The sequence below is a fragment of the Schistocerca serialis genome, chromosome 10 (assembly GCF_023864345.2).
Source record: "Schistocerca serialis cubense isolate TAMUIC-IGC-003099 chromosome 10, iqSchSeri2.2, whole genome shotgun sequence".
NCBI lineage: Eukaryota > Metazoa > Arthropoda > Insecta > Orthoptera > Acrididae > Schistocerca > Schistocerca serialis.
In genome coordinates, this window is record NC_064647.1 from 186,638,648 (window position 1) to 186,662,885 (window position 24,238).

Below are 24,238 nucleotides of genomic sequence, written 5' to 3' on the forward strand. Positions count from 1 at the left end.
ATGTTAATAAATAGCGCCCAACGGAACAGGCTTTCGAGAGATATCATGATAACAAAGACTTAAGACAAATTTCATATAAATAGACTTAAGCTTGTGGGTCATGGAGACAAGACATAAGTCTGTATCTCACAATGTGCTAATATTTTTGTATCTTAGGTCAGTTAACACATTCTGGGGCTTTCTTATGAATTAATACCACTATTTCTGCAATATTCGCCGTTATTTGATGTTTCCGTTTGATTAAAGAATGAAAAATGAAATAAATATTTGGCTGTTTGTTTCCGAATATGCGGCGATTTCAGAGAGTGTTGTTAGACAGGAACCTAAGAGAACAGTTTAAATTGCTGTGAGTGACACAAGGAGCAATAACGTGCATCTTCTTCCTTCCGACAGATATATGGCTCTTTATTTCCGAATGTGTGGCGATTTCCTACACTCGTAGCAATAAAATTCACTTCTTCCTTCTGACAAATATCTGACTGTTTAATTTCCAAATATCTGTCGATTTCTGAGTGTGTGGTTTCTTCCTTCTGACCATGGAGGTACTTATTCTTACCTCCATGCTTCTGACGGAGGAGGAGGAGATGGAGACAATGAATGCAAATTTGCAAATGTAAACACGCCAGAGGCTCTGATAGATGCAGAGAGGCTATTGAGTAGCATCAGAGACGTCACATAACGATCGATAAACAGCTGACAGTATTTAACGCTGTCGCTTTGTTACGTAAACAAAATTTGGTGTAATGCTGCCGATGACATTATCAGATTTCATAATGCAGTGTGATTCCTATACTGTCAGTAATTGATTGAAATGTACCATACGTTCAGTTCTCCCTGGCTGTTTTCAACGCTCAAATGATAGAAAGGAGGATCCAAGGCGACAATTGCCTGCCGTCCTTGGACTACTGCGTCATGGTGGTGGTGTGCCGCATCGCCGCTTGGGGCGCGCTGATCGCAACGGCGCGCTGTAGCCTCAACACTGCCGACGAGATCCGGCTAGGGAGGCAGGCTGTGGAGTCGTGGCGCCGCACGGCCGACATGAGTGACGTGGGCTGGTCGCCACACGCCAGGGTGTTCGGCGGCTTCGTCACCCACGTCGGCCTCTACCCGTTCGCCGCGTACATCTTCATCCTGAAGCAGATCACGACACTGTCGTGCAGCGTCACGATCGTGGCACCCAAGTGGGTGCTGTCTGCAGCCCACTGTGTCAGGGGCATGCACTGGCAAGGTTAGTCAACACCTCGAGTGAGTCACACATCAACAACTTTACTACACAAACGACCTGACGATGAGTGGTGGTGTGTATTTTTGGTGACACTAGCTGATCCATCACCCCTGTTCGGTCGCAAATAACTCGTGGGAAGAATGACCATCGATAAAGGTCCCCATTAGCTCTAATTTCCATAGTTTTCTCATTGTGTCATTTCATGAGACCTAATCGAGGCACGCTAGATATGATTTTCAGTGCATGGTAAATGCAAGAAAAATGTGAAGAACAGAACCAACCCCTGCACAAGGTACTCATAGACCTTTTTAAAGCCTTTGACTCTCTTAATCGAGAAGGTCTCTGGAAATATCAGGCATCAAATGGATGTCCTGGAAAATACATCAAAATACTCCAGCTTCTACATGATAACATGAATGCCACTGTCCTTGCCAGCAACGGACCTGGAGAAATGTTTCAGGTTATGCCAGCAGTAAGCAGGGATACGTTATTACACGTAGCCTATTCTCTATGTTTGTGGGAATCTTACTTCATCTTGTTCAGGAAAACCTACCGTTGGGTGTTGAAGTAGCTTATAGAACTGAAGGTAAGCTACTCAACCTCAGCAGACTCGGAGCTAAAAGCAACAGAACCACAACAACTGTCATCAAACTTCAGTAAGCTGATGATAACATTATCTTGGCAAACACAGAGGTGGCTCTACAAACTACCCCAAATGCATTCAGTCTGGATGTTGTTGTTTCTGATGTACTTTTTCATGTTGTTGTTGTGGTCTTCAGTCCTGAGACTGGTTTGATGCAGCTCTCCATGCTACTCTATCTGTGCAAGCCTCTTCATCGCCCAGTACCTACTGCAGCCTACATCCTTCTGAATCTGCTTAGTGTATTCATCTCTTGGTCTCCCTCTACGACTTTTACCATCCATTCTGCTCTCCAGTACTAAATTGGTGATCCCTTGATGCCTCAGAACATATCCTGGAAACCGATCCCTTCTTCTAGTCAAGTTGTGCCACAAACTCCTCTTCTCCCCAATTATATTCAATACCTCCTCATTAGTTATGCGATCTACCCATCTAATCTTCAGCATTCTTCTGTAGCTCCACATTTCGAAAGTTTCTATTCTCTTCTTGTCTATACTACACTCCTGGAAATTGAAATAAGAACACCGTGAATTCATTGTCCCAGGAAGGGGAAACATTATTGACACATTCCTAGGGTCAGATACATCACATGATCACACTGACAGAACCACAGGCACATAAACACAGGCAACAGAGCATGCACAATGTCGGCACTAGTACAGTGTATATCCACCTTTCGCAGCAATGCAGGCTGCTATTCTCCCATGGAGACGATCGTAGAGATGCTGGATGTAGTCCTGTGGAACGGCTTGCCATGCCATTTCCACCTGACGCCTCAGTTGGACCAGCGTTCGTGCTGGACGTGCAGACCGCGTGAGACGACGCTTCATCCGTCCCAAACATGCTCAATGGGGGACAGATCCGGAGATCTTGCTGGCCAGGGTAGTTGACTTACACCTTCTAGAGCACGTTGGGTGGCACGGGATACATGCGGACGTGCATTGTTCTGTTGGAACAGCAAGTTCCCTTGCCGGTCTAGGAATGGTAGAACGATGGGTTCGATGACGGTTTGGATGTACCGTGCACTATTCAGTGTCCCCTCGACGATCACCTGTGGTGTACGGCCAGTGTAGGAGATCGCTCCCCACACCATGAAGCCGGGTGTTGGCCCTGTGTGCCTCGGTCGTATGCAGTCCTGATTGTGGCGCTCACCTGCACGGCGCCAAACACGCATACGACCATCATTGGCACCAAGGCAGAAGCGACTCTCATCGCTGAAGACGACACGTCTCCATTCGTCCCTCCACTCACGCCTGTCGCGACACCACTGGAGGCGGGCTGCACGATGTTGGGGCGTGAGCGGAAGACGGCCTAACGGTGTGCGGGACCGTAGCCCAGCTTCATGGAGACGGTTGCGAATGGTCCTCGCCGATACCCCAGGAGCAACAGTGTCCCTAATTTGCTGGGAAGTGGTGGTGCGGTCCCCTACGGCACTGCGTAGGATCCTACGGTCTTGGCGTGCATCCGTGCGTCGCTGCGGTCCGGTCCCAGGTCGACGGGCACGTGCACCTTCCGCCGACCACTGGCGACAACATCGATGTACTGTGGAGACCTCACGCCCCACGTGTTGAGCAATTCGGCGGTACGTCCACCCGGCCTCCCGCATGCCCACTATACGCTCTCGCTCAAAGTCCGTCAACTGCACATACGGTTCACGTCCACGCTGTCGCGGCATGCTACCAGTGTTAAAGACTGCGATGGAGCTCCGTAAGCCACGGCAAACTGGCTGACACTGACGGCGGCGATGCACAAGTGCTGCGCAGCTAGCGCCATTCGACGGCCAACACCGCGGTTCCTGGTGTGTCCGCTGTGCCGTGCGTGTGATCATTGCTTGTACAGCCCTCTCGCAGTGTCCGGAGCAAGTATGGTGGGTCTGACACACCGGTGTCTATGTGTTCTTTTTTCCATTTCCAGGAGTGTATTTGTCGTCCATGTTTCACTTCCATACATTGCTACACTCCATACAAATACTTTCAGAAACGACTTCCTGACACTTAAGTCAATACTCGATGTTAACAAATTTCTCTTCTTCAGAAACGCTTTCCTTGCCATTGACAGTCTACATTTTATATCCTCTCTACTTCGACCATCATCAGTTATTTGGCTTCCCATATAGCAAAACTCATTTACTACTTTAAGTGTCTCATATCCTAATCTAATTCCCTGAGCTTCACCTGACTTAATTTGACTACATTCCATTATCCTTGTTTTGCTTTTGTTGATGTTCATCTTATACCCTCCTTTGAAGACACTATCTATTCCGTTCAACTGCTCTTCCAAGTCCTTTGCTGTCTCTGACAGAATTACAATGTCATCGGTGAACCTCAAAGTTTTTATTTCTTCTCCATGGATTTTAATACCTTCTCCAAACTTTTCTTTCATTTCCTTTACTGCTTGCTCAATATACAGATTGAATAGCATTGGGAAGAGGCTACAACCCTGTCTCACTCCCTTCCCAACCACTGCTTCCCTTTCATGTCCCTCGACTCTTATAACTGCCATTTGCTTTCTGTGCAAATTGTAAATCGCCTTTCGCTCCCTGTATTTTACCCCTGCCACCTTCAGAATTTGAAAGAGAGTATTCGAGTCAACATTGTCAAAAGCTTTCTCTAAGTCTACAGATGCTAGAAACGTAGGTTTGCCTTTCCTTATTCTTCCTTCTAAGATAAGTCGTATGGCCAGTACTGCCTCACATGTTCCAACATTTCTACGGAATCCAAACTGATCTTCCCCGAGGTCAGCTTCTACCAGTTTTTCCATTCGTCTGTAAAGAATTTGCGTTAGTATTTTGCTTTTATTTTAATTTTTGCAAATATCTTCGAGATTATTACTTATGTGCAATAGCAAAAAATTTTAAATATTGACTCGGTGCTTCGCCGAATAGCTTTATTATCCAGTATATGGATTTAATTAATGAGAACCTGTATATGTAATTAATTTACCTAAAAACTATGCTTGTCACAAGTACCAGTAATTACTAACTTCGTTATCATTGTTCATATGTAAATATGTATCTCGTTATTGACCTTCAGACAAAGTAAATAAAAAGTTCGTATTAATAAACGAAGTATCTCTGCAGTTGATGTTGGAAATATGCTAACTTTTGGACACATTAAGTCTCAGGGTAATTAGCATTTCTAGTTAAAGCATTGTTATTGAAATATAATGGCGCATTTTGGAAAACCTGACTATATACTTGAAAGGACAGTCTAATTAGGAAAAGTCTTGATGATTAACTTGCCACTCGAAAACTTCTGGGTCACTTCAGAGATAGGCTACCGCACTCCAACAGTGGTGTAGGGCATCTATCAAATGTAGTATGTGGCTAGCTGTTTATCTGAGCATAAATTATAGTGAATGAGACTCAATATGGTCATAAACTGTATCTTGTTCCACAACAAAGTGCAATTGGACCAAAAATCTGGTATAGACCACATTATTTAAAATAGCCCAACCAATTTTCAGCTACATTCGACAGAGGTGCAGCTACCAGAGGCATATTTGCACAGGTAAATATGGCTGCACTTCACTCTCTCAGAATTTCGATAATAAGCCTCCCGTGATGCTCAACACCTTTCTTGTAACGTCTGCCGCTGGAATTTGTTGAGCATCTCCTTAACACTCTCGCGCTGATTAAACGATCCAGTGACGAAATGCGCCGCTCTTCTTTGGATCTTTTCTATCTTCTATTAATCCAACCTGGTAATGGGTCTAGATGGAGTAGTAATACTCAAGAATCTGTCGAACAAACGCCTTCTAAGGCACTCTTTTGTGGATGAATTACAATTTCTTGAGATTATTGTTGTGAAGCTCCATCTGGCACCTACTTTTCATGTTGTTTGTTTTATGTGATCATTCCACTTAATGTCGCTCTGCAGAGGTACTCCTAGGCATATCATGGATGTTACTGTGCCTGGCAATTTGCCATCAATAGTGTAGTTGTGCAGTAGTGGATTTCGTTTCCTACATATGCGCAATATTTTTCGTTTATTTACATTCTTGGTCAACTGCCGGTCATCAGACCTCACTCTGAAAATCGTTACTCTCTATTAGTGTTGCTACTGTCTTTTAGGCAACTGCATCATCTGCAAACAGCCGTAAAGACCTTCCAACACATTCAACTACATCATTAACATAAATTGTAAAAAGTAACGGTTCTGTCACATCCTTGGGGCCCTGTTGAAATTACGTTTACATCTATCGTTTTCGGTCCATTAAGAGCGACGTGTTGAGTTCTGACACCAAGGAAGTCTTGAATCCAGTCGCCAACCTGATCCGATATCGCTAAGTTGGTATGTTTTTAACTAAAGGACAATGTGGGACAGTACCACACGCTTCCCTTAGTCAAGATACACGTCATCAACTTGAGCGCCGATGTCTACAGCACTGTGGATCTCGTGGAGGAATGGAGCGAGCTGAGTTTCACCAAATTTCAGTGCGTCTCGTCTTATTTTAACACAGGATATTTTCATTTTTCAAAAACGTCATAATAGGTGACCTTAAAACATGTTCAATAGCTCTACAACAGATTGACCTCAACGATGTAACTCCATAATTTTGTGCATCTATCCTATGATCTTTCTTGTACCTTTAGTTGCTGCAGCGACTTACGATAAACTGCTGCTGGAACGGGAGCAAGTTCATTCTCATAATCTCTGTAGAAGCTTACAGGTATCTCAGCTGGTCCAGATACCTTCCCACTAACGTGTGAGTGTAGTTGCATTTCTCTTCTGCGACCACTTATCTCAGTATTAGACATTTCGGCGTTGGTGACTGAAATTAGGGTTTCTATTACGGTCTTCCATTGCGAAACAGTTTCAGGATACAAACGATCGGTAAAACCTAGGGCTAATCATCAGTGGTAATTCGAAAGACAGAAAAGTTAGCAGCCATGAACAAAGGATGTAGGACGACTTCTTCCTGATAATACACACACACACAGGTCGTTGAGAAGTCATACGGTAGTATGGACGAAACATTTGTACAGCTGTCGCTGAAGAATCAAAATGAAAAAAAAAGAAAGAAAAACAAATAGACCTGACGAACTTGCAGCATGCTGCACATGAAAAATAGGTTCTCAACTTGTTTTATAATTGAAATAAATGGTTTTAGCTCCCTCGTAAGATGGACTGAGAAGTGTATTTTTTCATTGCTTGATGATGACTAGTTTAGGACACCTGTGTCCATTTCGGAACCATCTGTGTTGTAAGTGTGACAAACACAGGCGATAGCCTATGTACAAAAACTGTAGCTGCAGCGATGATCAAAGTGGCGCTATGGCCGACTTAACAACAGTAAATAGCAACAACAGCAAATGTCCAGTCTATGTGGTCTATTTACTGTCGTTAAGTCAGCCGTTAGTACCCCTTCAATCATCGCTGCAGGGGATATTTTTGTACATAGGCTTTCGCCTGTATTTGTCACACTTACCACACAGATGGTTTCAAACTGGACACAACTGTCTGAAACTAGTCACCAACAAGAAATAAAAAGGATAGGTCTACTTCTCAATGCAACTCATGACAGAGTTACAACCATTTATTTCATGTAGACCTGAATATGAACAACATATAGCAAAGATTTGATGATGCAAGCTGTAGTTTGCCGCCAAACAAAGGAACAGGCAATGTTACAGACATTACAAAACCTTCACTTCTTATGCAACGGTCCCAAGTTGTCCAAGGCTGTATTTGCAGTTTGAGAGGACATTCAGTACTGGAAAGTAAACAAAAACTGTGTGTGACTTTAAAAAAACCATCATAAGGATGGTACTCACGACCGACAGTCTCTCTCCCCTCCACGCGCACATTGCAGACAACACAATAGCGCAACTGTGCTAGAAGTTAACTAGTGTGTATGACCAGAACCACGTGACCGGGAGTGCCGCCATCTTGGATCTTTAGGGTACAAAAGGATGCCTGAGAGCCGTAACTGATCAGTCCTCCGTGATAGTTGAAAGTGTCAACTCCAAAGTGCTAAACATCCCCCAGCAGGAGCAAGATAAGACCAACAGACGAACGCTTCTGTTTGTGATTACTACAGCAGAACCTGGATAATCTGGTTACTGCCATTGGCAACATAAATTATACAGAAAATGGTATACTACTTAGCAAGAAGAATGTAAATGTGCTTATACCTACTACAGAGCCGTTTTGCGATAACATATTGATAGTTAAAATCTGTGATCAAGTGGACTGTCAAGAACAATTAGGAAGAGGACGTTCGGTAATGTCAAAGAAGGTAATGTGTGGTCCATTTAACTATTATCTATGCAGTAGAATCTCCAATTTCGTCACTGCGAAACATGGCGTCAAGGCGAAGCTGCCTTTTCTCTTGCACGGGAAGGACAGTGTGACGGCAAGAGTGGTACGTGAAAAAATCGGCAAGGAAGCACTGGAAACTATTTCGAGGAAATATAAAAATCCTGTGGTTATACCAAATGAAGTGGAATTATCTTACGTTGAAATAGATGTTCTAATGAAAGAGGTGCCTGGAATATTGGAGCAGGTACAGGTAGACAACTGTTATCTTTTGGATTTGGACATAACACAAGACTTTGCCGGAATTTTTAACAAAATGTAAATGTACGACTATTTAATATCAATCCTAGACTTCTGCATGGAAAGAGATCGCAAGGCAAATACCAATGTGGTTCTGGAAAACGATATGACAGTTGGAATAGACTATCTAACGCGATTAAGTTCCAACTGTAAAGATATATAACAAATTTATATGTCAAATCACAAGTCTGGGAGTGAACAAAGATATTAATAACCACATTTTATAAAGTGTCCACACATGCGACTATGAGAAACTTTTAGGCCTTCCTTGGCTAAACAGCATGGCATTACCGGGTTGGAGGCTACAATATGCAACTACAGAATGGATCGTGTATTCGACCTTATGCAAGAGTGCTTACGTGTACTAGATGTTAACAAACAGTATTTACAATATGCTCCACTTTACTCTCTTTCACTTGCTTCCATGTGGCGTCAGTTAACGGATAACATACAGAATGACTGCTGTGGTGTGTTTAATAACGTTCTTCAGTTTGTGTACTGGGGTAATCAGATCACACGAAAATTCACAGATGTACAGGTAAGTCTTCCAGATACTGCAGACCGAGAAAAGCTCATCAGCTATGTTCTGTCTGCATAGAGTTTTAACTATCTACCTATAAACTAAGTGGAGATCCTTAACTCTGACCCCAATAAAGATGATATAACTATTATATACAAGTGTTACGTTAAAGCAGGAGGAACTTATTTTTCTCTGTCAAGAACGCTGTTCTCCACAATACCGTCCGATATAGATATTGTAAAATTAGGGTTGGCTGACACAGATAACGTCATATCGTAAAACCTAAGAAAAAGAACCAATGTGTCAAACAGACTGAAACCATTCCCTATTAAAGAAAGTACAGCCTATGGTGGAATCAACTCTTAGTCAGCCATTTGCCTTGTAAGGAGTTCCATGTGCATCAGTATTGTGCAGGGGTTTACCTGGCAAACACAGCTTTGTTTGCAGTTTGGTCCGACCACGACTAACATTACATGCAGATCCAGCAGTGGTATGCTACAGGACCAAAGAGAGAGAGAGAGAGAGAGAGGGGGGGGGGGGGGGGAAAGAGAGAGAGAGAGAGAGAGAGAGAGAGAGAGAGAGAGAGAGAGAGAGAGAGAGCATGTGTTTCGACAGGAATTTCTCGGATGACTCTGGTCTGTCAGTCCCAAGGCCTGTGCAGACACCTCTTGCACACTGATGCATGGCGCAGCCACTGACAGACACATCACTTTGCGAGATCCCAAGCGACATGCACATAGTGTGGTGTGGCACTGGGTGCAGGACAGTGGACGGTACATGCTTCACGATAGAAAGATTTTTAACAGTGTAATTATGTGTGATGGGTGTTTTATGATGGTATTCCTTGTGCAATTGGAATGAAAAAGCATCGCAATTGTTTCAATATTCCATTTATCAACTTCTAACCCATAAATTGTTTAAATGAACAATATCCTACACATTGTCCAAATTGTTTAAACAATATTCCATACACCGCAATCGATTTCCCACCACCCACCAAATTCTTTGCATAAATAAATGAACTATATTTCATACATGCTCTTGTATCCAAATAATGTTTAAATAAACAATATTCCACATATTGTCTAAATTGTTTAAACAATATTTCCTACACTGCAATCTATTTCTCTCCAAATGGCTGATCAACTGAGTCTTTTTTCCGGTAATTTCCGGGAGTGGGAGGTCTAGGGTGTTCCCAGAGGGTGGATTTAATTAATTGATCGATTTAATTAATTACTTAATCAAACTGATATCTAAAGTGTGCTTGTATCAAGGATGGGGAAGGAGAAAGTGGAAGAGGACAAGAAGGAAAGGGAGGTGTGGGGAAACATTAGGTTAAGGACCTGTCAATCAAAGGGGTCGATTATCCCCAGGGTCTCTTAACACTCTTAGCAGAACAATAGGTTAAGGACCTGTCAATCAAAAGAGAACAATATGTTTGCCACTGAATGTAGGCAACCTGCAATAAATAATTGTGCTGACACCGCTGTTCTCCCAGTACTATCAGTGACCATGAGGCAGCTGAAGCAACAGTGATAACCAAAGTACAAACTGTAAATAAAATGAATACGAGGATTTATATTATAAGTAAACTAGATGAAGTTGTAATGTCATATCTCAGTACGAAATTCAAAACTTTTAGCTGTGGATAGAAGCATGTAGAAGAACTTTGGCACTGGTTTAAAGGAATATTGATCATCAACTTGACAGATGTATGTCTAGTGGAATGGTTCATGGTGGGAGAAACCCTCTGTGGTATACAGTCACTGTAAAGAAACTTGTTAAGTAACAGAGACTACTGTGTGATAGGTGGAAAACAAAGTATAGGGCTAGAGGTGGGGGGATTCTGTATGAAACACCTTTGGCTGTCAAGAGAGGAATGCATGCAGAGGAATATTGTCCAAGGACCTCTCACAAAACTCAAAGAAATTCTCGTCGTATGTAGAGACTATTAGTGGCACCAAAATAGTGTCCAGCGACTCATGGAAGCAATGGTGACTGAAATTGAGGGTAGCAAAGCAAAAACAGAAATTCTCAAACCCATTTGCAAATGTTGCTTTATAGAGCAAAACCCAGGAGAAATGCTCCAACTTAATCCTCACATGTCTACAAAGATGAATCAATTAGAACTAGTGTCAGTGAAACAGCATTGACAATCAGCAGAAATCGCCAAAATTGAACAAAGCCCCAATGCCTGATGAAATTCCAGTCAGATTCTAGCTGAATTTGAGGCTACGTTAGTCCAACTGTTAACTATAATATATCGTAGATATCTAGCACATAAAACCCAGTCCAGCAGTTGGAAGAAAGCACAGATAGCACCTGTCTACAAGAAGGGTAGTCCCCCCAGGGGATCCACAACTCTTTTGTGGACACGTGCGTAGCGAGCACGGGACCCCGAGCTAATGTGGCCCTCCTTCCTTTCCGGGCTGCATACCTTCCCTTCCCTTTCCGCATCCCTCCCCGTCCCCCATCTTGGCCCCCCCCCCCTCACCTCTGGCTCTTTCCTTCCCTTTCTCCCCCTCTGGGAGTATGGTTTGTGCCTACGTCCGGAGACGGACGCTCGAAACTGTTCCAAATTCCTTGCTTTTACACTTGCAAGTCCTCGTCATTCCTCTGTCCTTCTCTTTTCCTTCCCTCTTCTCCTTGCCCTTTTCTCCGCTGCGGCGTTTGAGACCCCCTTTCCTTTCCTTTCCCTTTCTCTTCTTTCCTCCCTGTGCGTGTCTGAAGGCCGACCCACGCACTTCCATGCGTAGCCGGTGACGGGGTAACGCGTAATTCCCCGCCCCGGGTAGACAGGTAGGACACGTACGTACCCCCTGGTAATGGCCAGGCCCAGGGAGGGGTGATTACCCGAGCTGATACCTTCCGAAAGTGCCGATTGGTCCCTCCGTCCGTTTGTCGGGAGGTGTGACCTGAGGTGTGAACAATCACCTAAGGCGGGTGTGCCCTCGGTGAGGGCCCCCACAAGGGAGGAGCGCGCTATCGGAGACGCCGGTAATCATGGGGGATTCTTCCGCAATGGTTTCCTCACCTTCCACTATGTCTGCTCACAAACGTAAGTTCACTGAGTCTCAGCCACAGACGGTTCTTCCATCGTTGCCACAGTTCCTTGTTGTTTCTCGGTCTGACGAAGGTCACGACTTTTCCACGGTCAACCCTTTCATTATTCAGAAAGGTGTCGACGCAATAGCGGGTCCTGTAAAATCTTGTTCCAGATTACGGAATGGCACCCTGTTGTTAGAAACACACAGTGCCCTCCAGGCTCAAAAATTGCTGCGTACTTCTCTGCTCCACACCTTCCCTGTCCGGGTGGAACCGCACCGTACCTTAAATTCCTCGCGTGGAGTCGTTTATACACGGTCCCTCGATGGATTGTCTGACGAAGAAATTCAGCACTATCTGTCTGACCAGGGCGTCACGGCTGTTCATCGGGTTATGAAAAGGGTTGACTCGAACATCATTCCAACCCGCACTGTCTTCTTGACATTTGACAAAGTTCAACTCCCATCAAAAATCAAAGCAGGCTATGAGATAATTTCCGTTCGCCCTTATGTCCCAAACCCTACGCGTTGCTATCGATGTCAGCGGTTCAATCACACCAGCCAGTCCTGTTCCAATCCGGCCAAATGTGTTACGTGTGGCAAGGATGCCCATGAGGGTGCTTGTCCACCTCCATCCCCTCGCTGCATCAACTGTATGGGTGACCACGCTGCTTCCTCTCGAGATTGCCCCGTTTTTAAGGACGAAAAGCTGATCCAGGAAATAAGACTGAAGGAAAAGGTGTCGACCTTTGCTGCTCGAAAGTTACTCGCCAGTCGACAGCCCACCGTGCCTCAGAAAGGAAAATACAGCACTGTCCTTGCTTCTCCTCGGCCAACAAAGGAGGCGGCCACGCAGACTTGCGACCTCACATTTAGTACCACGGTCGTCAGATCGGCCAGCGCAAAGATCGCCCGTTCAACCTCACCACTTTCGCCTGCCCACTCTATGGCTCACCCTTCGTCGGGTTCTGCTAAATCTCGAGCCCAAAAGTCAGACGCCAAGTCTTCGAAAAAAGAGCATTCTCGTGAAGAATTTTTACGTACTGCAATTTCACAACCGTCGGTTCCTCCTTCATCTAAACATACCTCCAAGAAGGCTACGAAGAAACACAGTTCCTCTCCTTCTCCGCCAAGGCGTGTCCCATCTACAGCACCACCTGGCGGAAATCGCCCTCGGCCATCTTCTGTGTCGCCGAGGAGCACTGCTGGTGGCCGGTCAACTGGCCGATCGTTGGTGGCAGGAGCTGCTCCTGACCAACCTATGGATCAGGATCTTCTGCCTTCGACTGAATGCCGTTCCATGCTGTTGGTCGCAAGCTCTGAGCAGTCGTTGAGTTGACAGCACCCTTGGTCACATACATCCATTTTCTGTTCACCCTATGTCCATTATCCACTGGAATATCCGCGGCATTCGCGCCAATCGGGAGGAATTGTCGATCCTCTTACGATCCTACTCGCCGGTCATCTTCTGTCTTCAGGAAACAAAGCTGCGTCCCCATGACCGCTTTGTTCTCCCTCATTTTCAGTCCGTCCGATATGACCTCCCCTCTGTTGAAGGCACTCCAGCCCATGGAGGACTCATGATTCTGCTCCATGATACTCTCCATTATTACCCAATCCATTTAAACACTTCCTTCCAAGCTGTCGCCGTCCGTCTTTCCCTTTCTGGATACACGTTCTCTCTTTGTACGGTATACATTCCACCGTCTACACCAATGGCACGAGCTGACCTCCTTCATCTTCTTGATCAGCTTCCACCCCCCTATTTGCTGGTTGGGGACTTCAATGCCCACCACCCGCTTTGGGGATCTCCACATCCTTGTCCACGTGGCTCACTATTGCTAGACGTCTTCCACCAAGCGGATCTAGTCTGCCTCAACACTGGGGTCCCCACATTTTTGTGTGCCTCCACGGCAAATTTATCCCATTTGGACCTTGCGGTCGGTACTGTTCCGCTAGCTCGGCGCTTCGAATGGTTTGCCCTTGATGATACACACTCGAGTGACCACTTTCCATGTGTTCTTCGACTGCAGCCTCAACTGCCATATCTGCGCTCGCGACGCTGGAAGTTTGCCCAAGCCGATTGGACACTTTTTTCGTATCTAGCGACATTCGATGACCGTCGTTTTCCCAGCGTCGACGATGAGGTCACACATTTTACCGACGTTATTCTCACAGCTGCGGAACGTTCAATACCACGCACCTCCGAATTGCCCCGGCGCCCTCCAGTTCCTTGGTGGAACGAGGCATGCCGTGACGCAATACGTGAGCGGCGACGTGCTCTTCGCATTTTCCGTCACCATCCAACTTTCGCCAACTGTATCCGATATAAGCAGCTCCGTGCGCGATGCCGTCGTGTCATCCGCGATAGCAAGAAGGCAAGCTGGAAATTCTTTATTAGCTCATTTAACACCTTCACTCCCTCCTCGGCAGTTTGGAGTCGGCTTCGACGGTTCTCAGGCGCGCCTAGTTTCTCCCCAGTCTCTGGGCTCACTGTCGCGCATGATACCTTAGTGGACTCCGTCGCAATTTCTAACTCATTGGGTCAGCACTTTGCTGAGATTTCGAGCTCTTCAAATTACCCGCCAGCGTTTCTCCCGAAGAAACGTGCAGCGGAAGTGCGACATCTTGCTTTCTCCTCTCAAAATCGCGAAAGCTACAATACTGTTTTCTCCATGCGCGAACTCCAACATGCACTCTCTTCTTCTCGCTCCTCCGCCCCAGGACCGGATGGTATCCATGTCCAAATGTTGCTGCATTTATCAACCCATAGCCTGCGTTACCTCCTTCGCCTTTATAATCGAATTTGGACCGACAGTACCTTTCCCAGGCGATGGCGGGAAGCTATTGTCGTTCCCGTTCCGAAACCTGGAAAGGACAAACATCTCCCCTCTAGCTATCGCCCCATTTCTCTCACGAGTAGTGTCTGTAAGGTTTTGGAGCGTATGGTGAATTACCGTTTAGCTTGGTGGCTGGAGTCCCGCAGTCTTCTAACACCAGCCCAATGCGGATTCCGAAAGCATCGTTCTGCCGTTGACCATCTTGTTGCTCTCTCCACTTATATCATGAACAATTTTCTCCGGAAACGCCAAACGGTAGCAATATTTTTTGATCTGGAGAGAGCATACGATACCTGTTGGAGGACAGGCATCCTCCGCACACTGTTCTCTTGGGGCTTTCGAGGTCGGCTGCCCCTTTTTCTTCGCGAATTTATGGCAGAGCGGACATTTATGGTGCGGGTGAACACTACTCTCTCCCATACTTTCTCCCAAGAAAATGGGGAACCCCAGGGCTCCGTGCTGAGTGTTGTACTGTTTGCCATCGCCATTAATCCAATTATGGATTGTCTCCTTCCTGATGTCTCGGGCTCTCTCTTTGTGGACGATTTTGCGATCTACTACAGCTCTCAACGGACCAGCCTTCTTGAAAGACGCCTTCAAGGATGTCTCGATCGCCTCCACTCGTGGAGCATCGCAACCGGCTTCTGTTTCTCACCCAGTAAGACCGTTTGTGTTAATTTTTGGCGACGTAAGGAGTTTCTTCCGCCCTCCTTACATCTAGGTCCTGTCAACCTTCCGTTTTCCGACGTCGCTAAATTCTTGGGTCTTATGTTTGACAGAAAACTGTGCTGGTCCTCCCACGTTTCCTATCTTTCGGCTCGCTGTCTGCGTTCCCTTAACACCCTCCGTGTCCTGAATGGTACCTCTTGGGGAGCGGACCGAGTGGTCCTTCTCCGCCTCTATCGCGCCTTAGTGCACTCGAAATTGGATTATGGAAGCATAGTCTACTCCTCTGCTCGGCCGTCTATTCTTCGGCGTCTCGACTCTATCCACCACCGTGGATTACGTTTAGTGTCTGGAGCTTTTTACACCAGCCCTGTGGAAAGCCTTTATGCTGAGACTGCTGAACCTCCGCTGTCCAATCGGCGGGCAGTCCTTCTGAGTCGTTACGCTAGCCATCTGTCTTCCATGCCTGCTAATCCAGCCCATGACCTTTTTTTCGACGCCTCCTTTGATGTCGGGTATGCAGGCCGCTCCTCCTCCCTACTACCCCCGGGAGTCCGCTTCCGTCAACTGCTCCATTCTCTTTCCTTCCGCTTTCCTAAAACCTTCTTGACAACTTGGGGTACAGCACCGCCTTGGCTCCGTCCCCGGATCGACTTGCTCAGAGACCTATGTCAATTTCCCAAGGATGGTACCCCTACACTTGTTTACCGTCGGGAATTTGCTGCTCTATGTGCACAAATGACGGAAGCCACATTTATTTACACCGATGGCTCGAAAACATCGTTAGGTGTAGGGAGTGCCTATATTGTTGGCGACACCCCAAATCACTTTCGGCTTCCCGACCAGTGTTCGGTTTATACTGCAGAGCTTTACGCTGTTCTCCAGGCTGTCCACTACATCCGCCGCCATCAGCGGATACAGTACGTAATCTGCTCAGATTCTCTCAGCTCTCTCCTAAGTCTGCAAGCTCTTTACCCTGTGCACCCTCTGGTCCACCGGATTCAGGACTGTCTGCGCTTGCTCCACCTGGGGGGCGTCTCAGTGGCGTTCCTCTGGCTCCCGGGACACGCTGGTATCTGTGGGAATGAGGCGGCCGATATAGCGGCCAAGGCTGCAGTATCTCTTCCTCGGCCAGCTATTCAGTCTCTTCCGTTTACCGATCTACGGAGCGGTTTATGTCGCCAAGTTGCTCGTTTATGGCATGCGCATTGGTCAACACTTCCCCACAATAAATTGCGGGAAGTGAAAGCCCTTCCTTGCGCTTGGACCTCTTCCTCCCGAACGCGTCGTCGGGAGGAGGTAATTTTAGCTCGACTCCGGATAGGGCACTGTCTTTTTAGTCATCGACATCTTTTAAGCGGTGATCCTCCCCCACTCTGTCCCCACTGCTCTCAGCTGTGGACGGTCAGACACCTTTTAATTGAATGCCCCTATTTTAATCCGTTACGCTCCCGTCTACAGCTATCGCCTGATCTATCGTCGCTTTTAGCAGTTGACACGCGCTCAACTGACCGCGTTCTACGGTTTATTAGTGACAGTGAAATGACGTCAGTCGTTTGAAGCTTTTTTTTGGGGGGACAACCAACCCCTTTCTATAGTGGATTTTTAAGCATTCCTTCTGCCTTTAGTTTCTCAAATTTTATGACTTTGTTCCCATTGCTGCTGATTTTAAATTTCGTTTTTTTCCTGTTTTCAACGTCACGGGCTGGGCGCTAATGACCATAGAAGTTTTGCGCCCTAAAACCACAAAAAAAAAAAAGAAGGGTAGTAGATGTGATCTACGAAAATACCGTTGAATATCCTTGATATCAGTTTGATGTAGATTCTTAGACATATTCTGAGCTCAAACGTGATGAGATTCTTGAAAAGAATGACCTCCTCCATGCTGACCAACGTGGATTCTGAAAACACAGAGCATGTGAAAACCAACTCGAACTCTTCCCACACGATCTTCTGAACGCCGTGGATCAAGGCATTCAGGTGGATACATGATCATTTCGCTTCCGAAAAGCATTTTACTCAATACCACATTTACGTTTATTATCAAAAGTATGATCTTGTGTGTGTGTGTGTGGGGGAGGGGGGGGTGAAGCGATATTTATTACTGGATTAAGGATTTCTAGGTAAGGATTACACAGTGGAGAGCCTTTGGCAGATGTAGAACTAACTTTGTGTGTGCCCTAGGGAAGTGTGTTGTGACCTTTCCATTTCATACTGTATATTAATGACATTGCAGACAATATTAATAGGAGCTCCAGATTTTCGTAAATGGCGAAGTTATCTACGACGGAATACTGACAGAAAAAGCTATACAAATGTTCAATTAGATCTTGACAAGATTTTGAAGTGGTGCAAAAATTGGCTGCTTGCTTTAAATGTTTAGAAATTTAAATTTGTGCACTTCAGAGCAGTAAAAAAACGTCGTATATTATGACTGTAATGACAGTGGGTCACAGCTCGAATCTGTAAATACATAGGAAACTCTGGGCATAACACTTTGTGGGGACAGGAAATGAAACGATCATATGGCATTAGTGAAAGGTGAAACAGAGAGCACATTTCGGTTTTGTTGGTAGAGTAATAGAGAAATGCAATCATCCTACAATGGAGACTGCTTGCAAATCACACATATGATCCGTCCTAGAATATTAATCAAGTGTGTGGGACCTGTACCAGATAGGACTAACAGGGGATAGTGAATGTTTACAGAGAGGGCAGCACGATTTGTCACAGGTCTGTTTGACCCATGAGAGAGTGACACAGAGATGTTGAAAGAACTGATCCGCCACTCTTGAAGACACAGTGAAACTATTTCGAGAAAGTCTACTAACAAAGCTTCAAGTACTGGATTTAAATGACTAGCAATATACTACAATCCCCTACATATCAGTCCCATAAGTTACTGTGGGCAAGTTTGGATTATTTGCAGTGCGAACAGAAACATTTAAACAGTCATTCTTTCCCCACTCCATACATGAATTGGAAGGAAACAAGTCCTAATAATGGGTACAGTGGGATGTACCCTCTACCATGCATTTCACATTGGTTTGCAGAGTGCAGATGTATGTAATTTTTGGTTCTGTAATTATGTCTTCATTTATTCTTATCATGCAACAACACCAAATTAATCCATATTCCTTTTGTCATTGTATCATCTCGCATAATCCGTACTATCACTGATAATTTTAATCAACTGAGAAGAATAAGAATTAAAGAAACTTAGTTGGGCAGTACTCCCTGTCAAATTTATTCATGGAAGTTATCTCCCACAAAACCTATTACATCAATGCGAATAACAGGTGGTTCTAATCTATGTATATAAATAAAAATCAGTTGCCACATGTATAAAAGATCATAACCTGAGAACGGCTTGACATATTTGGTTAATTTTTTTTTCCTCTGTTAGTTATTGTCAAGACTAGGTTTGTATAAAAGAAAATTTTTGGAAAGTCGAGCGAAAAAATGTGAAATACCATAAATTAGGAACGGCTCGAGAGATTTGGTTGATTTTTGAATTTGCTGTGTTCATAATTATCAGGACAAGCTTTGAGTAAAGAAAATTTTTGAGAAATCCACTGGAAAAGTCGGAAATTGAAATCGGTTATGAAAGATCATCACTTGAGAACGGCTGGACCGATTTGGTTGATTTTTTTGTGTTGTGTTCGTAATTGTGGATGGTAATGGCAGTTTGGGTATGGAAGAAAATAAAAAGCATGCATTCAGTTTGATAGTTCTGCTGTCACACGTTTCCATACCAAACAAAATCTGTTTGACAGTTATATATATTTTGAAGTAAACAAGTGTTCATTTATAATGAAAATAGTTTCAAGTATTAGGTTATGAGACGAAAATAAAGTAATGAAATGTGGTGAACAATACTTGACACAAATTACAGATTTCTTATTAATTACTAAATAACTTTTTTAACTAATATAAATTGGAGAACTTTACAGAGTGTGGAATAAGATCACAAGCTTCACATTTTATACAAAAGGTTCGTTTTGTCAGAATCTGTTTATATCGGAAATTTCTAGAAGGTTCAGTTACAAAATTACATTTTGAGTCTGGCATCTTCAGTAACATGTTTCCAAAAGGTCTTATGTTAGTTCAATTTCATTTCATCTCATGAAACATTTAGAATTTTTAATTTGGCTTTACATGCAATAATAGAATTTTAGTGCTAAATTTCGTAATTTATTGGAACTGGATGGTAACATTATTATGACATTGTAACTTATTGTTTCCAATAATTACATAATTAGTTTCCCCATAACCGTTATCAATCTGTTGATTCCGAAATAATTCTTTACTGCTAATTAGAGATTCTGTATAATTACTTTTGTCTTGCAGGCTGGTAAGCTAAGTAGTTATACTACATCGTGTACAATGTACATAATGTATGCTTTAGCATGTAATCATAAATTATGAAAGCAATACTTTGTTCTGTGTAATGTGGATCAGTTGGTATACCGAAAAGCTATCTTGGGCACTATCGAGCAGTTCATGTGTCCCTCACTAAATCCTTATTTGCGGACAGGATGCAGCATTCAATACCTGTACTAACAAGGAGAAGGCCTCAGTCTTGGGCAAATTATATTTGGAAGGTCGCTTGTATCCAACCTAATACGAAAGACTACGATGTTTTGGGTGTGTTTGAGAAAACTACCCCTAACGGTCATGACGCTCAGTCGACTCGGAATTGACGGGATCGATAGATAATTGAAAAATGAGCATTTTTCATCATCATGTACAAGGTCCGCAAAGGCACATTTTCTGCAGATCGAGGTAAGAAAATTGTTTGACTTTTGCTGATGTACCCATAAACTAAACGCTCTTCAACTGGTGTAGCGACCAAGACATATGGCTGTGGAATGGAGACCTTGTGTTCTGTTCCCAGTTGCATCCTGTAAGTCTTGGTTTTTTTTCTGTTCCAAAGTTGGTAGGCTTTAACCTGCTTTAGCTTTAGCTTTAAACCTGCTAGACCTGGTATGGTATGTAAAGGATATGATGATTATAAAAAGGTTAAAAATTTTATTATTTTATATTTAGGTTCATTTGTTACAAAACAGACAAATTATACTATATTACATGCCAACAATCTCAACAATGATGTAAGTTCTGGCCCTCAATGAGATGTTGCACAATGTTGTTGTTGTGGTCTTCAGTCCTGGGACTGGTTTGATGCATCTCTCCATGCTACCCTATCCTGTGCAAGCTTCTTCATTTTCCTGATGACGACGTCCTCTTGAGTAGTCCCCGCCCGGAGATCCGAATGGGGGACTATTTTACCTCTGGAATATTTTACCCAAGAGGACACCATCTTCATATATCCATACAGTAAAGCTGCATGCCCTCGGGAAAAATTAGGGCCGTAGTTTCCCCTTGCTTTCAGCCGTTCGCAGTACCAGCACAGCAATGCCGTTTTGGTTAATGTTGCAAGGCCAGGTCAGTCAATCATCCAGACTGTTGCCCCTGCAACTACTGAAAAGGCTGCTGCCCCTCTTCAGGAACCACACGTTTGTCTGGCCTCTCAATAGATACCCCTCTGTTGTGGTTGCACCTATGGTACGGCTATCTATATCGCTGAGGCACGCAAGCCTCCCCACCAACGGCAAGGTCCATGGTTCATGGGGAAGGTGTTGCACAATAGACTTTTACTTACCGTATAAACTGACGACCACGGGAAAAATTAGAAGTTTACTCAGAATTCCACAGTTTGGGCAATGGTATCTAATGTGAGCTTTACAAACATGTTTTTACAATTTGAACACGTCATTGGTGTCTGGTTGTCACCACTTGATGGGCAGAATTTGCATCCGGCACCTTTGCAGTTTGGTCGCCACCACTGGAGCTTGGTGTGATGGACTCCCTCTTTGTAGTCTTCTAACAGTGGCGGCTGACTGTTCATTTCGTGGCAGTGTAAGGCGTAACTAGGAGTCTTCCCAATTCATCGGCAAATATTCTTCTTTTGTAAAGAACACACCATGTATTTATTTCTCCCCAGAACAAAATCACTGAAGGCACAAGTATGAATAATATTGTAGAAGATGATCATTGGCCATCAGTTGGTCTTTCTCTTGTATGTATAGGTAAGAATTGAGCTGATCCAATGTGTCACCTACTCGCTTACTTGCATTGTAAACCAATACCATTTTTGGTTTATTGTCTTCTCTGTTGCTTATTTGCCCACTGTTGCCCATTGTGTCATCAGGACAACCTGTGGTTCTTCCTTGGAACGTAAGCTATGACTGTGTAATCCCTAGTAAAAAGAACTTTGAAATGTGAAACTCGTCCTTGCTTGACATATTATCAGGGAGATCAGATTTATTTGTTCTCACCTTGTAAGCTGTCTTTCGAAAAGCCCTTAGCTTAATACTCATGGTGTGAACGAATTGCCCCAAGAGACATTTTGTCCTTTTAGCTCATGTGTCAGATCTGTGATAACACTCATACTTTGATTGTTTCGGGTGCTTGTCCAGGTAATTTTCCTGTATGGATATGTGTCTTCAAAAAGTGTTCACACAATGTCCATATAGCGTATCTTTTTGTACTAGGAGTCATTTTTCTAATGCTCTTACAGTTCGTGGGAAAGATTCTAAGCTCCTTGTGATTTTTTTTTTTTGTGTGTTTAGACTAAACCAGATGAAGAGCTTGCACATTGTCATTTAAGGTATCAATATTTGAAATGTTTTCTAAATCAGATGAAGGGTGAATGTTGTATTGACTGATGTGATTTTCTTCTTCAAAAATATTCTCTTCGCTGTCAGATGCGTTTGCTAATGCTTCCAATTTCTCATCGGAAATGATAGCCACACAGAAATTACTGCCATAGATACCTGAATGCGCTTTAATAATTTGAAAACGATCAGCGACTTGCATTGCTGTATAGCTTTCACACATTTCGACAATAAACAATCAGATATTTACTCCGCAAGCAGAAATAAAATTTGACTGTGACATTTGCACATTCTGTTAATTTTTAAAAAGTGTATCAATGGGGAAAAAGTAATTTTAATGACTTGAATACTCAGTATCAATGTTTCTCAATTATTTGTCTAATAGTTCGACATGAACCGACTTTTTGCTTCATAAGCCCTCCTCTGATAACTTAATACTTTTAACATTCACACATCACACTTTGTTTGAATAACTTTGCACCTCAAAGAAGGGTTAACTGGATCTCAGTAAAATATTATCATGCATCAAGTATTATAAGCTAATTGATATGGCCACTGGACTTTCTTATGTATATGGGAAGCTGTACCAAATGTGCGTAGTATTATTTATAAATAATGTTTTGTATTTTTTAATGTTCAGCTTTCTTGTATTTGAATGTATATAATGTAGTAGAATGCCTCCCTTGACTTTGTTTATTTATTATAATGAGTAACATAGGATGTTTACAAGTGTAATACATGTCACAGTTCAACACCATAATGAAAATTAGTTTTTATATTTGTTTTATTACATGCATACAGGGTGGTCCATTGATAGCGACTGGGCCAAATATCTCACGATATAAGCATCAAACGAAAAAACAACAAAGGACGAAACTCGTCTAGCTTGAAGGGGGAAACCAGATGGCGCTATGGTTGGCCCGCTAGATGGCGCTGCCATAGGTCAAACGGATATCAACTGAGTTTTTTTAAATAGGAACACCCAATTTTTATTACATATTGGTGTAGTACGTAAAGGAATATGAATGTTTTAGTTGGACCACTTTTTCGCTTGTGATAGATGGCGCTGTAATAGTCACAAACGTATAAGTACGTAGTATCACGTGACATTCCGCCAGTGCGGACGGTATTTGCTTCGTGATACATTACCTGTGCTAAAATGGACCGTTTAACAATTGCGGAAAATGTCGATATCGTGTTGATGTATGGCTATTGTGATAAAAATGCCCAACGGGCGTGTGCTATGTATGCTGCTCAGTATCCTGGACGACATCATCCAAGTGTCCGGACAATTCGCCGGATACTTAAGTTATTTAAGGAAACAAGAAGTGTTCAGCCACGTGTGTTAAACGTCAACCACGACCTGCAACAAATGATGATGCCCAAGTAGGTGTTTTACCTGCTGTCGCGGCTAATCCTCATATCAGTAGCAGACAAATTGCGCGAGAATCGGGAATCTCAAAAACGTCAGTGTTGAGAATGCTACATCAACATCGATTTCACCATTACCATATTACTGTGCACCAGGAATTGCATGGCAATCACTTTCAACGTCGTGTACAGTTCTGCCACTTGGCACAAGAGAAATTACGGGACAATGACAGATTTTTTACACACGTTCTATTTAGCGACGAAGCGTCATTCACCAACAGCGGTAACATAAACCGGCATAATATGCACTATTGGGCAACGGAAAATCCACGATGGCTGCGACAAGTGGAACATCAGCGACAAGTGGAACATCAGCGACCTTGGTGGTTTAATATATGGTGCGGCATTATGGGAGGAACGATAATTGGCCCCCATTTTATCGATGGCAATCTCAATGGTGCAATGTATGCTGATTTCCTACCTAATGTTCTACCGATGTTACTACAAGATATTTCACTGTATGACAGAATGGCGATGTACTTCCAACATGATGGATGTCCGGCACATAGCTCGAGTGCGGTTGAAGCGGTATTGAATACCATATTTCATGACAGGTGGATTGGTCGTGGAAGCACCATACCATGGCCCGCACGTTCACCCGTTCTGGCGTCCCTGGATTTCTTTCTGTGGGGAAA

General features: G+C 43.9%; 1 protein-coding gene across 1 annotated transcript in view; it reads left to right on the forward strand.

The window, feature by feature from the left end:
* The first annotated feature begins 992 nt into the window (after positions 1 to 992).
* LOC126425151 (kallikrein-13-like) overlaps positions 993 to 24,238 on the forward strand; it is a 104,576-nt gene continuing 81,330 nt past the window's right edge. The window contains exon 1 of the mRNA XM_050088102.1: positions 993 to 1,228. Within this exon, the coding sequence (XP_049944059.1) occupies positions 1,039 to 1,228 (190 nt within the window). The 5' untranslated portion in view covers positions 993 to 1,038. The remainder of the gene's footprint in view (positions 1,229 to 24,238) is intronic.